General features: G+C 38.1%; 1 protein-coding gene across 1 annotated transcript in view; it reads left to right on the forward strand.

Moving 5' to 3' along the window:
* The first annotated feature begins 211 nt into the window (after positions 1 to 211).
* The window catches only part of LOC140163729 (E3 ubiquitin-protein ligase rnf213-alpha-like), a 175020-nt gene continuing 159404 nt past the window's right edge, over positions 212 to 15827 (forward strand). The window contains exons 1-9 of the mRNA XM_072187044.1: positions 212 to 317; positions 3258 to 3379; positions 4112 to 7072; positions 7799 to 7872; positions 10021 to 10109; positions 10626 to 10850; positions 11106 to 11302; positions 12214 to 12575; positions 13270 to 13523. Coding sequence (XP_072043145.1) covers positions 3277 to 3379; positions 4112 to 7072; positions 7799 to 7872; positions 10021 to 10109; positions 10626 to 10850; positions 11106 to 11302; positions 12214 to 12575; positions 13270 to 13523 — 4265 coding nt within the window. The 5' untranslated portion in view covers positions 212 to 317; positions 3258 to 3276. The remainder of the gene's footprint in view (positions 318 to 3257; positions 3380 to 4111; positions 7073 to 7798; positions 7873 to 10020; positions 10110 to 10625; positions 10851 to 11105; positions 11303 to 12213; positions 12576 to 13269; positions 13524 to 15827) is intronic.

Consider the following 15827-nt stretch of genomic DNA (forward strand, 5'->3'; position numbering starts at 1 on the left):
CAAATTGATTGCACAGACGTGAAGATCGTGGACCCTGGTTGATGAAGTGATTGCCCAATTGTATGTGGGTGGTGTTGCATGTAAAGAACATCTCATGCAACCGGCGCGGCGTAGGCTCTGTGAATCACGCATGCAGTTCTAGCTGGTTCTAGCCATGAGTCATGAGTACATGTCATTGGTACCACTGACTGTATGTACGTACCGTGTGATCTAGAATTCAACTCTTATTCATGAAATTCGCAGACTTCAATGCTGTCACAAGACATGCAAGATGCACACATCTACAGCTAGCCAAGACTAGACTCTAGTGCATGTGGGTGAGTATACTCATAGGCCTATTACTTTTTAATATTTATAGAATTAGAGTTTCACAATTTTTAGGTATGCCAGGTGAATTCAAATTTGCCATCAAACTGCATCATTTAATTCATTTTATATATCAAATTAAAGCCCTTGAATAAAGTAAGCCAAAACTGAAAACCTTTTTGTCATAGCACTTTCCGTAGCAAAGTTACATCTTGTCAAAGATTGACTTTCATCAAAAAGATTCAGCTCACAAAACAGCATTTCGGTGGTGTTTCTAGATCTTAGTCTCATGCACACCGACATCGCCCAGTTAATAATTACATCATACAGCAGACACTGAAATGAATACCCGCGGGATCGATGCACGTGAATGTGCTATGGGGGCTATGCACGATTTGATATTCAGACGATAAATCTTTGGATACCGGGGTAGAAAATGATGAATATCTCCCGTAATTTATTTAGTCTAAAGAAACCAGATTTTGTTCCGGCCTTGCACTTGAATATATGTGTTGGACGGATATGATAGTCGTTAGTTTGCATCTTGATAAAGAAGCTTGCATCTTGAACTCAAAACTTACAAAAATTCTGATTTATATGTGCCGAACTATAGCGCAGCGTAGGCTAGCTCCACTCATTCGTAGAGGAAGTCTAAAAGCAGATGACCATTGACCTCATCATGGCGTATACATGCTCACTCACACACAGAGAGGTCAATTACCAGGCTATTGTCAGTAGCCTTAGTCGCGGATATCCCTCGGCTCATTATGCGTCTCAAAGGTCGGAACAAAATGGCCATGCGTGGCTGTGGATTCAACCTACCATGCATGGCAATTTCTGCCATGAAGATATCGGGGCGATGACACTGTGTCATGATGATAGCAGCTTTTCTATGGGGAATTGCTATCAAAATCCTCTAAAATTCCATGTGCGAGTGTCTCCATAAAAAATCATATATTTGGGTCAAGTGAAGTATACAACATATTTATGCAGGTTTCCTTGACCTACCTGTTCTTTTAAATTTCTATGTTAATTAATAATATGTATTGTGTTCTAGGCGAATTTGGCTGACTAGCAAATGTGTTAATTAAGGTTTGCCTGGCATTCCTACAATTTTGATATTTACATGATATTGCACATCATTAAATTATAAAACATATACCTTATCACTGACCAATATACATGGATAAGCTTTTACTAGGGATAACAATTACCCCAAATAAAAAAAATTCAAAAATGTATCTGTTGATAATTTTTGAACCCCGGTTTTGAACTGGTTTAGGATCTGATTATAGTGATGAAATTAGGCAGTATTTTTAGATAGAGAAACACAAATTCACAAAACACAAAAAAGTGGTAATTTTTCATACCACTTGTTTGCGAAATTGAAATAAGGTTGCTCTTCATTTACGTATCATATAAATTATTGTAGTTTCATTATTCTTCATTTATGAATTCCATGCACAAATCATCTCAATTTCATTCCATTTGGTGCAAACTACATCGATCACCTCACATTCTGATTATACGATACAACCACGAGTGCACATGCATTAATATACGTATTTCACGTTTCTGTCAGAAAAGGGCATATCAGAAATATCATTCGCGTTTTAGCCAAAAAAGGGGCGTTGTTGAAGGGCAAACAATTCGCAAAATCGCTAAAAATAGGTGTTTATAATCTCACTTCTTGATGATCTTGGTTGGAATATGATCGTCCATCGCTTTAAAGACACCATCTTTAGATTCATTCCATAGGCAGGTGGATGTATAGCCTCAAAGTTGTCACGGTTGGTCATAGTCTCAGTCTAGTCCTGCCAGCAAGACTTATCATAAACATAATGACATCTACTGACCTGAAGTCTTGCAGCGGTACATAGGGATGCACTGTACGTTTAAGAAATCCAAACTTCAAGCATCAAGAAATATACCTTGTATTTGTCAGTTTTACCTCAGAGATGCTGTAGACCCTCTCTACACAGTGTAGAAATATCACTAGTAGAATGCTGCTCAATATGATAAATCCAAATCATGAAAATCAAGACATTTTGCAGAGCAATATTTTGACCACTTTTGCACTAAGTAAATTACTCCCATGAAGATTGCAGGTTTTGCCAACCCTGGGAATTTTGAACCCACCCAAAAGATGCATCAATTACCTCAACTTTGGGAGTATAGACTAGTACAGTGGGATTAAAATCATCCAAGCATGCCCAAACCCTGGTACAATGGGATTAAAATCGTCAGTGCATGCATGCCCAAACTGTCCTTGAGAGAGTTCCTCAGCTGCATCCTTAGAGCCCAAAATGAGCCCACATATTGTGATGTTTCTTATTCGTGGAAAAGATAATAATAGAGTGAACTGTAACTCTAGGTACGGTACGACGAGTTACAGCGAGGACGTGCCTTACGAGGAGGAGGAGCATTGTCACAGAGGTATACAGTGCGATAGTGTTATAGATGTGACGGGATGTCCTCTTTTGGTCTAAACGCTAGCATGCTCACCTTTTAATCCCAATATTGTGGGTTCGAGTCCCGGCAGGACCGGACGTGGCTTGAGAAGGCGCAGGGTACTTCAGTGTGGCCCATCGTTTAAGTGAGCGGTTTGTGACAGAGATATATCAAAATAATTTTTAATGAAATGAGTGCAAAACAGTATTTGTGACACAATCTGGTCCATGGGGGCCAAAGGCAGCAAATTTGAAAGTGAGATAAAGGTAAAAACATGGAGTAAAAAAGGCAAAAAAATAAAATAGACATCAAAAAACAATGTAACTTTAGAACCAAGTATGCTAGACCTTTGTTGTTTTCAGTGAATGATAGCCTATTGTATGTATAATGTACTACAGTACCGTAACTCAATTTTCAAAAATGCATCCTTTGGCCCCCATTGACCAGATCGTGTCACATTTTAAGTACGGTATTATTATTATTATTTTTAATATTCAGAGGAAGCTGTGATTTACAGATATGGCATCTAACCAAGGAAGTTGGTGTTTGAGATGCAGGGCACAACTCGTTCCAGGTGCTTCTTTTTGTCCAGGGTGTGGTTTACGTATAGCGCACCATCAAGGTATGATTTTGTTAACTGTTTATAAGTTGAATTGCAAAGCTTTGGCTTTGTAATAGGGTGTGGCATGTGAGCTCCACAATAATTTTCATGATCTTAAGTTCCAAAGATGTGTATGCACCCAATTATCCAAATAGGCCCCCTTGTAATAATTTTGGTTAATTTCTTGATTACGACTGTGCGCATCGTCCTTTCAAAGTTTATTCCAAGTCACTTCAGTCAGACGTACTTACTAATTCGTAGCACAGCCCCACCAAAATAAAGGTGTAATCCATGCTACTAGAAAAAAAGATTGTTTGGTTGTCTAACTTGTCTTCCACAAATTCTCTGGAGTAGGCGGAGCTTTTATATTACAATTTCATACATGTAGTCCAAAGTGCTTAGAACTTGAATTACCAATGAAGCAGACTGTTTTAAAATCTTTTAAAAAATCATGAGTAAAATTCTGAAAAAGGAACAAAAAAATTCTGAAATCTTATAAATAAGGGATATTCTTTTGTACAATAAAGAACAAAAAACACCTTTATCTAGTTTTCAAAATTTGGTGGAGGAGATGGAGGACCACCAAGCAACTTTTTTTTTTTGCTGGCCCCTACTGTAAAGCATGAAATGTACACATTTAGACATTTTTGTGAGTATATAATCATCCCATCAGCACTAAAGTGTGAGTCTGCACACCAGTCAAAATTAAACGTAAAGAAAATATTATCGATCTCATAACATTTGTATTTACAGGTCCAAGTGAATACCATCGTCACCAGCAGCAACAGCAATATGGTAGAAATGGACCAGTTCCTTCACCCTCTCGGCAGCATCAACAACAGCCTAGTTATTACCCTTACCAACCACCACCTTATTACCAGGGATTCTATATCCCACAACAGGAGGGAGGCTACTATCCTTATCCAGGCCAACCAATCACACCACAGCAAGCTCAGTATTTGAGGGGTCTTAATGTACGATTCCCACCACATTTCCAACCTGCGCCATTCCATTCCCAACAGAATGTCACAATAACAGAATTACCTTCTCTGGAATATTCTGATACAGTTAATGCATCGGAATACTCACATCAAGCAGAACAAGGAGTTCAGACAAATGTGCAGAATCAAAGTGGCCACCAGATGAAGGCTAATTCACAAGACCCTGGTATGGGAGAAAACCAGCATATGGATGTGAAATATTTGCAAGAGAATCAAAAGCCACAGCAAACAATTGGACAACACCAACTTCATCCACAGCAAACAATTGGACAACACCAACTTCATCCACAGCAAACAAGTGGACAACAGCAACTTCATTCACAGCAAATAGGTGGACAACAGCAACTTCATCCACATCAAACAAGTGGACAACAGCAACTTCATCCACAGCAAACAAGTGGACAACAGCAACTTCATCCACAGCAAACAAGTGGACAACAGCAACTTCATCCACAGCAAACAAGTGGACAACAGCAACTTCATCCACAGCAAACAAGTGGACAACAGCAACTTCATCCACAGCAAACAAGTGGACAACAGCAACTTCATCCACAGCAAACAAGTGGACAACAGCAACTTCATCTGCAGCAAACAAGTGGACAACAGCAACTTCATCCACAGCAAACAAGTGGACAACAGCAACTTCATCCACAGCAAACAAGTGGACAACTGCAGCAACTTCATCCACAGCAAACAAGTGGACAACAGCAACTTCATCCACAGCAAACAATTGGACAACAGCAACTTCATCCACAGCAAACAAGTGGACAACAGCAACTTCATCCACAGCAAACAAGTGGACAACAGCAACTTCATTCACTTCAAACAAGTGGACAACAGCAACTTCATACACAGGAGCAGCATCAACATGTACCTCATTGTCAACAAGAGACACAGCATCAGGTACCAGTGGTACAACAGGACAATAAACCCCAACAAATGCAGCTCCAACAAGATGATCTCAACCAACAGCAAGGACAGGTCAAACAAGCTGAACCAGAAAATCAGCAAAGAAATATCTGCCACCCAGAGACAGGATTGGAGAGTAGTGAACCAGAAATTATAGTTGTTGGTGATGTTAGTTGTTCTCAGCAAACTCAAGATGAGCTAATGAAACTAGAACATATTACAGAGGGAATGCAAAAGTTACTGGATCAGCCACAAAATGAATCACAGCTGGTGCCAGGGAGTACGCCACTTCAAAGTCAATGTCCTACAATTGATACAGAAGAGCATAGTGAGAGGAAACCATTTATAATGGAGCCTGTGGGAAAGAATCAGATCCCTGTTCAAAATCAGGAACAAGATCTTCAGCAGCTGCAACAAGATCTTCAGCAACAGCAGCAGCAAAATGTTAATCCTCGGCAACATAAACCTGAAGGCAGTAAGCTAAAGAATGATAACTCTCAAAGTAGCAACTCTGATTTAAAGAGGAATACTACACAAGAAATCACAGCCAAAGCTCAAGAAGAGTTACTGCCAAAAACCCACTCAAATACACAGCCAGGTCTGAACCAAGTAGTCAAGCAAGAGACTTGTGTCAACTCTGATCAGAATGTGCATAGTCAACACAAACGACCTGAGCAGAAGCCAGTACCATTGGAAAATGGCAAGAACATGGAGTATACAGATGGCTTGCAAACAAAAAATGATCCAAAATCTGCAGAAGGACTGAAGGACCAAGGAGGAATCATCAACTCTGATCAGAATGTGAGTAGTCAACATGTACGAAGTGAGCAACAGCCAGTACCATTGCAAAATAATAACAACATTGGACAACCAGCCCTGCAAGCAACAAATGATCCAAAAGCAGAAGGTGGCCAGCAAAATCAGATGCCTGACAGTAACCTTCAGTATGCTAACACACCAGAGGATACTCAACAGGAGGACAATGTTGATGTTCACAAGAAGGAACAGATTCACCAAGACCTGAAGCAGCTTAGCAAGCAACTTGGTGGACATGAGAAGACAGGACATCAGTCACCACAACATAGTGCCGAGCTGGAAAGTCTACCAAAATATAAAACTGTGTTTGGACAACAGGCTCATCCTGACGGTCAAACAAAGTTTGCCTTTGAGGATTCTGTAAGATCCAAAGAGGTTTCCAGGACAAATAAAAATAGGACACCATCCAGTCAATTTGTAGATGATCTGGGAAATCCTGCAGGAACAGGTGCAAATGTGAGTACAGTCAAAGCCGAAGGCATGGATCAGAAAGACAACAATCAATATGGAAAAACTTCAAACATGACAATGGAAAGGAAACCTGCAGGTCAGAATGGTGGAAATAATGATGAAGAACAAAATGAAAGTCCACCAATACCACTCCAGAGTCAAGAAAAACAGAAACCGGTAGCTGTTGGTGCTGAAGGTGATGGAAATGTGAAGCAAACTGGGAATTCAAACCGAGTGGTTCCTGGCAACAAAGCTGGAGATGGTAGTCAGACAGAGAAGAAAACAGAAAATGACTCGAGACAAGAATCATCAAAATCTACAAAAGCTGTTTCTGACCGGGAAGGTAAAGGTGATGGGAGTAAAGACGAGGTACGTCCTGATGATTCTGCAGCAACAAAGAAAGCTGGAAGTGCTGAGAAATCTACTGGTGCAGAAGGAGTTGACAAAAATGGATCTTCAGGTGATCAAAGTCAAGAGATAGATGAGAAAGATGGGAAGAAGAAACTACAAGACTTGGCTAAAGAACATCAGTCACAGGGTGAGTAACACACAAAATTAAATATTTAAAAAAAGTGTTCAAGTTTATGTATCAATCAATTGCAACATGTCATTACGGATAATCTCATATCATAATGGATAATCTAATGTTTCAGTTTTTGATCGAAGTAGGGTTTTATCTCTCCTGAAGCTGGTTGTGATGTGACTTGGGTGGTTGGCAGGGGCGTAGGAGTTATCCTCTGCTTGTGTGATGTTTGGAAAACTGAACATATTGCACAATAACCAATTTCATGTGGTATTCATGACACAAACTGAGAGGCCATCCACCCCCGTAGAGGTCTTTCATGATGCAAATTGATGGGTGTGTTGATTTTTGGAACTAAAGAGAGTAAAAATCAAGTTTACCTTTAACAAAACAGTCATATTTCAGTGGAAATTTCTATGCCTACGTACACCCTCATTACTGGAAAGTGAAAAACCTGCACTTTAATTCTAGGTTAATAAATGTTTAAAAACATTTATGATAAATGGTAAAATTCAAAATATGCAGTTAAGGATATTTGATGTAAGGACCAAGTACAAAAAAATCAAGAACCTTGATTTTCACATCATTCAAAATGTTTTTGCACAGTCATGTGAATAATGGAGAAGCAAGTCTGTGTTTGACCAATCAATACACTGGCACTGTTCTCTCTTGGTACCCAGAAGTGTTTCATTATTGCCTACAATTAGCATTTTGATCATATTTTTACTGATGTTTTTCCAGGTGGCGACTCAAAGCATGATGATCACAAAGGACACAATGCAGAAAAAGATAAGAATGGTAACCAAAGGAATGAGGTAAATTATTTATTGCAGAATATTAAAAGGTGTACCAAAAGGCAGTGGTGTGGAAGAGGCAATGGGGAAGAGGGGGCAAAGTGCAATTGGGTGAGGGGTCATCTAAAAAAAAGATTGCATTTTTGCCAAAAAGTGTAATTTTTATCATTTTTTGCTTTGATTTTTGGTTTTGACTGGGGAGGGGCAATAATAGGGGGAGGAGCAATAATAGGGGGAAGGCCAAGTTCGGGAGGTATGTGCCAAAAATATTGTTTTCCCATTTTGACTTTCCAAAATTGCTTTGAAATCCAGCCAGCCAAAATAATTGCTCACCCACCCAAAAAGTCCCTTCATGGAGGACACACACATTTACACAGCCCTTTAAAATTAAAATTTTGGTCCAAAAGTGAGTTCGACTAATTTGAAATGTTGTCAACAGTCTCATAATGAGGTTCAAAGTCCTTTCGGTACATAAAATACACCGAGAATATTAAGATAGCTAGGCCTAAACCCAACTATGTATAGTTGTATACACTATATTGCAGATTCCCTATGATCAAAAGATATAAGGTCTGTCTAACTCTCTAATGTGAATTACGATATTAAATTCATAATTATATGTTCAAAGTTCAAATGCCATTCAGATTCTAAAATAGTTTTGGTATTTAGGTGTACTATGAGCAGAACAGTGAGCCATAAATGCAATAACAAATGATAAAAAAGCATATTTTTTTTCAACTAAAGTGTTAGCTATATAATTGTGGCTGGGACATATTGAGCATTATTTATTAGGGGCTCACTATTTATTTTGCTGTATGTTGTGAACTGGGGTTCCAATTAGGTACATTTGCTGTTTCATTTGACTTATTTGTAATTAAAGTAAACAACTTCAGTCTGTTTCGATGCCATCAAACTTGCATTTATTTTAAAGCATACAAAGTACTTTTATTTAATACCAAAATTAATGTTCTGAGGTTTTATTATAATGAAAGTTGCAAGTAATTAAGTTAATGAAGACACAGGGTGAGGGTGATGAAATATGGTTACGAAAATTGGGATATGGTTTACATGTAAAGTTTATTAGTCGGGTATCTACCAGGTTTTAATGTGGATCCCCCAGGACTCTACCAAACCAACTTTTTTAGCTTCCTTTTATGGTCCTATAACACATTCAAGATGTTAACAAAAAATATTTCCTGGCACTCCGGCCATATTCAAGGTTAACGGTCAACACAGTGGTCAAATTTCAAAGTTGCTCAAATCTGGTTAACAAGCACACCAAATTATTCCTCTCATTGCAAGGATTCAGAAAAAGTATAGTTTGACCTACCTGTGACTTACCGTTCTTGAGTTATAAGCAAAAAAGTCAAATTTTGAGCGGTGGTCAGTTTTTTTTTGGCCACACAGGGCCAAAAATTAAAAATGCTCGATTTCAACGCAAATGGTCTCAAATTGCTCATCATGCAAAAGCAAGTCAAAAAAGGAATTGTTTGCACTGTCTGAAATGCTTTGTTATTGACAACATTGGCCATAAAGATCAATCCCCCATTACAGCCTATTGACCACAACCTATGTTGTGATGTTTCCTAGGTAACGAAACATCCTACATGGTTACAACTATTCCTTATTTGACTTATTGCATGTCCTCAGATATTGACCAAAATTTTTGCAACATGTTTTTCTGTGCATCATATGAGGAGCAATCATGTAGCCTACATCTTCAGGTAGGCCATTGCCTCTACTTTGCACCAATAAGATTGATTTTTATTAGGTGATATAGTTTTTATGTTACATATTTTTGAGGAGTTGCTATTTTTGACAACTTTTTCACGCATATTTGGATTTGCACCAGCTTTCAAAGACTTGGCCTAGACTGAAATTAAGTTGTGATTTTTTGAAAAGATTGGACATTTTCCTTTCAGAAAATGTTATTTACTATTGCTATGAAAAATGTAGAGTCAATCTTTAGTAAAGTATGAGTGTTTCAATGCAAAATGATGTACATTCCTCATTCTGCAATCTATTGATGAAACACAACAAAACCCCACTTCATAACGCATGGCCATTCAAAACCCACTTTATAATGCTACAACTCCTATGCTAAGGGTTTTTCTTCCTTTCAATCAACTTTTAAATGTATTTGATAATCATATTTATGTATTTTTACAGCCTATTGCCTACAACAAAAAGAACACAAAAGGAGCGGATTATTTTTCTGGTACAAAGGACCACCAAAAGAAGAAAGGCAACAAGAAAAAGTAAGACTTGTGTTGCATATACATAAAAATTGCATCAATACATTGCAGTGGCGTAGCATGGGTCATCATATGGAGGGGGCACCGACCAAGATTGGGGGGCACCCGGTCTGATTGGGGGGGGGCACAAGCCATTTTTCAGCAATTTTCCTATAGGATTTTCTCATTTTTGCAATCGATTGGGGGGAGCACATGCCTTGCACCCTGTGCCCCTATGACACTATACCACTGATGCATTGACAAGATAGATAAACATGTTTCATGTGTGTACTGTGTGTCAGTGGTGTAGCCAAGGAGGGCTATATTAAGAATCTTGCCCACCTGAGTGATACTACTGCCAGTATGATTTTGATGCCTTTTTGGCCTATGGGTCATTTTTGTCAAATCTTGTCCCCCAACACACACAGGGCAATTTTGAGTTTGTGCAGTTTGGGTATAGTCTCTTTGTGTATACATCACAAATGATTATTAATGCAAGTTTTGATAATAGTACTTTATAATTGTTCCATATATTAACAGGGGATCAAATCAAGCACCAGCTCAAGCTACTGATGAATCACATACAGGACCATTTATCCCTCCTGCACTCAGGGTGGACCAAGGCCAAGGAATACAGCTTCACTTCCATACAATTGTTTCACCAGAATTCCACTACAATCCAAAGAAGGACAAGGTTGTTGTTCTTATGGGTGGTGTGGACTTTGGTGAATGGAAGTATCACTGTGTTGAACTCAAGAAGGAAAAGTAAGCCATTTAGTTTGTTTCTGCAGGTTTTTTTCTTCAAAAAATAATAGTTTTTGAGATAATTCAAATGAGATTGAGCTTAAAAAGTGACAAAATTCGAATTACCTTTGTAATAATGCAAGTGACAAGAATTTAACCAAGAATATCTTTGAAGAAATCAATGAACACAGAGGTATAATAATAGACAGTGGACTTGTTTCAGTTTTATACTCTCACCCATGTTTCCTTTGTTTTTGTTCAATGTTTGCATCCTAGAGATCTTCAAAATGGCTATGTGCAGATTTCAGGTTCTGCTCACTTCCAACTATCCAGCTTGAAGGGCAAGAAAATTCCGTACAAGTATCAAATCAGGAAAGGTGAAACTGTGATATGGGATTTTATTTACAAGCCATGCCATTATGGATTTTGGAACCACATTTTTGCTTTACCAGATCATCAGTGTGTAAATGGAGGTATGTTTTTTTGCAAAGTGATCAGGTTGTGTATCACACCACACTAGTGCATCATAGAACTTTCACAATATCTGCAGTTGTGGCAAGATTATTGATTCAGCCAGCAGGATTTGCACTGAGTCTGGAAAATTCATGTAATTTTAAAATTGGGTAAATTGTGGCAAAGTCATGACATTTTAAGTTGGTCACGTAAATTTCAGAGAAGGAACGAACTTGTGATAATGGTCATAGAAAAGCCAAGTCAATTTCAAAAGTTATGGAAAACATATTGAAATCTGTTCAAAAGAGAAATCAAAATTCTGTATTAGAATTTGAAGAACCCTGTATTAATTTGAAATATTTGAAGGCTGATTTTCAGTATCTTGTTTTCTCATACTACTAAGATCATAAGGGAAATATCATAGAATACTGCTTTCATATCGAACCAGTAAGCACATAAAATTAAGAGAGCATTATGCTCATAATTATACATCCCAAATTTGTGACCATCCACCATATAAATATGTTATGATATTTGATGTAGCGGCAGGCCATTTTGATTCAAAATAGTCATCCATATATTTTGCAATGTTTCCCTTGCAACAATTAGAATGTCTAAAAACTTAATCATATAAATATTTAGAGTGATCAGATTTAGCATAAATGTGGTATAGGAAATTGTTGTACCCTCAGTGTCATATGATATTGTCCATACTATAATGATGCTAATATAACTAGTAATGTTGGTCTGGAATTTGGATTAGCCATGGAAAAGTCATGGAATTTTAAACAGAAAGTTTAAAAAATATAAAAGCATAGAGAAATGTCTCTTGGTTTCAGCAACTTATGTGAGCCAATGAGAGCCTGTATGTGATTGTACACATGATTAATCATTGCTTTACATATCTTCACCTTTTGATGTATAATTTCAGCAATCTGGCATCAATATGACGATGTATTACAGCGTGAGATAAAAGGTCATCACAATCAGAATACCGGAGTTTGGAAACGGGTTACTTCAGCATGGTCATCAGTGGCATCCACTCTTGGCTTCAGTGGCAAAGGGGACAGTAATCAAGTGTCACGATTAGTTCATGACAGGCAACTAGCTGCTCTGACATACCTGCCCAAGTGGGAAGGATTTGTTGAGACACAGACCCCAGCCAAGATGGAAGCAGTGGATGCAATCCATAAGGTTGACCAAGTTTGCATGACTGTTATGCATCCACAGGTGGCTCAAAATAATGGTTACCAGACCAACGCATGGGAGCCAGATGGTTTTGATGCAGCTGCTGTAAGTCATTTTTGATTTTATATCCTTCATTAATATATTCTCATTCATTAATTGGTTAAACAAGTTGGAGTATCATGTGACCAAAAATAGTTGCAAAGCATTCAAAAGCCGATTGATGAGGGAATAGGATACTACTGGGCGTACTCTTATGACCTCATAACTGCATCGCAGTTCCTAGTGGTCAGTGCAACTCGCCACGTGCGCAGGATTTCAGTACCGGTTTTGAGGTGTTAATGTGTAGCAAGTCATGTTGTCTTGTGAAGCACACAAACAGCATGGAACTGCAGCTAAGATATGGTGTTTTCATGGCATAATCTGAGTTGAGTATCAGGATCAGTATCTTAATATTGATGGTGAAATAACAGAGAAAATGGTTGCTTGTTTCACAGCAGTATTGCATAGAGGTTACAACATTTTCACGGTAAGCTTTATAGCCAGTCAACTGTGAGCTACTGTGTGCGTGCTGCATGCATGTGTATTTAATCAAAGCAAGGCCAGCCTAGCCTTGACTAGGCCTAGTCTACATATGCCTAGGCCTATGTCTATGATAAAAGCCTTGCATTTCTAATATTTTAACCAATCAATGAACAAAGAATATTTATACTTTATAATAGCCATTAGATTTCTTAAAGTATGACAGTAAATCTTTACCATTATTTACATATAGTCCGCCCCTTTCTTGATTTTTTGGTAGTTTCTGATGAAGTATCTATCAAACAAAGTCAACTCATTCAGTCAAGGATCTGATGTTGATGCTAGCCAGGATGTAGAGAAGCATATCATATCAGCACTTGCCATTTGTAAAGTGATACATCATCACCGGTTGAGACCCAACAAACAACTTTGGAGTAATCTGTTCAGAGGACTGAGAGTTCCTTCAAATCTGCAGAAGCCAGAGTACACCAAGCTTGCCAAAAATATCAGGGAAACATACAAAAGTATTTTGGGGTAAGCTTATTTAGTCAAAGGTCAGGCTTGAGTCCCTTGACTGATACCCCTAAGCTAGGCAAGGTAAAGTCTAAAAGGGGCAATGCTGAAGCACATATCATCTCGCTTTCCTTGTCATTTGGGCCAGACTCTCCTGAAATAATTGGTTGTGGGAAGTTGATGCCATTCCTCTGCCTACACAGTGAGTCTCTAATGTAGTAAAAGTCTGAAAAAAAAAAGTTCGCACTTGATGATCTTGTCAGTCAAATTAGGGAAGGCACTTCCCCATGTTATCAACACTAACCAATCATGAGCTGTGCTGAAATTTGATTGACAGAATCATCAGATACAAGTTTGTTATTCCTTGACTTTTATTATATACCTTTCCAGTATAAAACAAGATATCAATATCTTAAGAAGCTGCTACAAAATTATATATTATAAAGAAGATTAGAATATTATTTGTTTGTTTTATGTTCTGACTTTTGCTGAACTTGCTTATTATGCTAGATTATGAGGAATTATGACTTACTCTGTCTGACCAAGTGGCCTTCTTACTACTTAGTCCACTGGAGACCTCCTGAGAGGTTCTTGCCATGTGCATGTCTGCCCGCTTAGCCCACTTGACCCACTTGGTGACCTCGTCAGATGGGGAAACCCCCTTATTACTACTTGAGTTTGACTCTGGTGCCCACTTCATCCCCTTCAAGTGGGAGTGAATGAGCCAGTCAGGGTCACAGTCAGTTGCTGCAGTAGCTGCCCAGCGCTCACATTAATCACAAATCCTCTTACCTGTCTAATATATATATATATAAGCCTGATAATAAAAGATATTCAACATTATGAATATGATCTGTGTTAAAACTAGCCCCTTTATTTAGAAATCTATACATAAAAGTGTACAATATGCTGGTACTTATTTATACACCTGGGTAGAGAGAGATGATAATAGGTTTTGTCTAAGTGCAAGATAGCACATCCAGGCTTCGAACAGGCAACCTTCTGATCATAAGTCAGAGAGAACCCGCATCACTAGCGCCACTGTACCCTAACATATTTCTAAACTGGAAACTCAATTTACCCTGACTGGGCACACAGAAGTGGGGTAGACTTTGTACCTTCCATCAGTTTTAGCATCATAACTTGATTATTTCTTAATCATTTGGCGTCACTAGCTGTCACTGATATCTCAAATTAAAGAAAATATCATTTTGGTCATTATGGTCACCTTGATTTTTGAAATCGATCCCCATCTTGGTGATAATGTCATGTTTCATTAGGGTCGTGTGTCTTGAGCTCGCCACCAAAAAAAGGTGGCGACGTTACATTTTGCCAAAGTCGACTCAAAACAAATGATGATATCTCTGTCAAGCAAGAAGGTATTGTCATGCTTGTGGTCTCATTTTATTGCTAAATAAAATGCACTTTCAACCCTGTAAAAAGAAATACTTGAACTTTTTTAATACTGACACTGTGCTTCATAGAATTCAGAATGGGCAGGGTGGCGGTGGTGGGGGATGGGGTGGTGGGGGATGTGGTACATACAAACTCTATGGGATTGGTATTTTTAGTGCGTAATCTGCTTCTGTAAAGGCTGTAAATTGGATTTGGACTCTATTTAGCATCTAAAACACTCATGGCCGTACAGCTAAACAATTCTACTAATTGTTTTTAATAATTTATGATTGGTTTAGTCTAGAAAATACAAACTTTTCCATACAAAACTACCCGTTGTCATATTCAACACTGTAGTAAGTAATGCAGATGTCTTCAAAATCTAAAAGTTACTGTAAAATTTTAATTACTTATCCTATCATAGTCAAAGTATAGATTTTCTGAAGGGAAATTTGACGAGGAATCTAAATATGGACATATTTTTTTCTTTTTGGGTTAGGGGAAAATGTTTAGGTTCAAAATATGTTGAATTGTAAAAAAATCTAACATACTTTTGGACACCCTATATTCCTAGATTACCAAACAGCTGTGATTTTGGTTTCTTCTAAAGTCAGTTGGCTCTCCATATCCTCTAACCAAATGAATGTTGCTTACTTCCAGTTTATTACTGTAAGTTGGTAATAAGCAATGCATTGAGTGACCCATTTTTGTCAAAATCTTTTTATTCCACCCTGTATAACTTGCAGGTCACCCTGTATAATGAGTTGAAATGTATATATTTGAATTGCTTATGCCTTTAGCTTTCCAAAAATGTATACTTTTTCTAGTTTAGGGTTGATGATTGTCGAGATAATCTAATTAGAAACCCGGTTGGTGTAAAAATTCATAATATTTGTCATGTAACGCTAAGGGTGGCGAGTACAGGACACA

This window comes from Amphiura filiformis, chromosome 11 (genome assembly GCF_039555335.1).
Source record: "Amphiura filiformis chromosome 11, Afil_fr2py, whole genome shotgun sequence".
NCBI classification, from domain to species: domain Eukaryota; kingdom Metazoa; phylum Echinodermata; class Ophiuroidea; order Amphilepidida; family Amphiuridae; genus Amphiura; species Amphiura filiformis.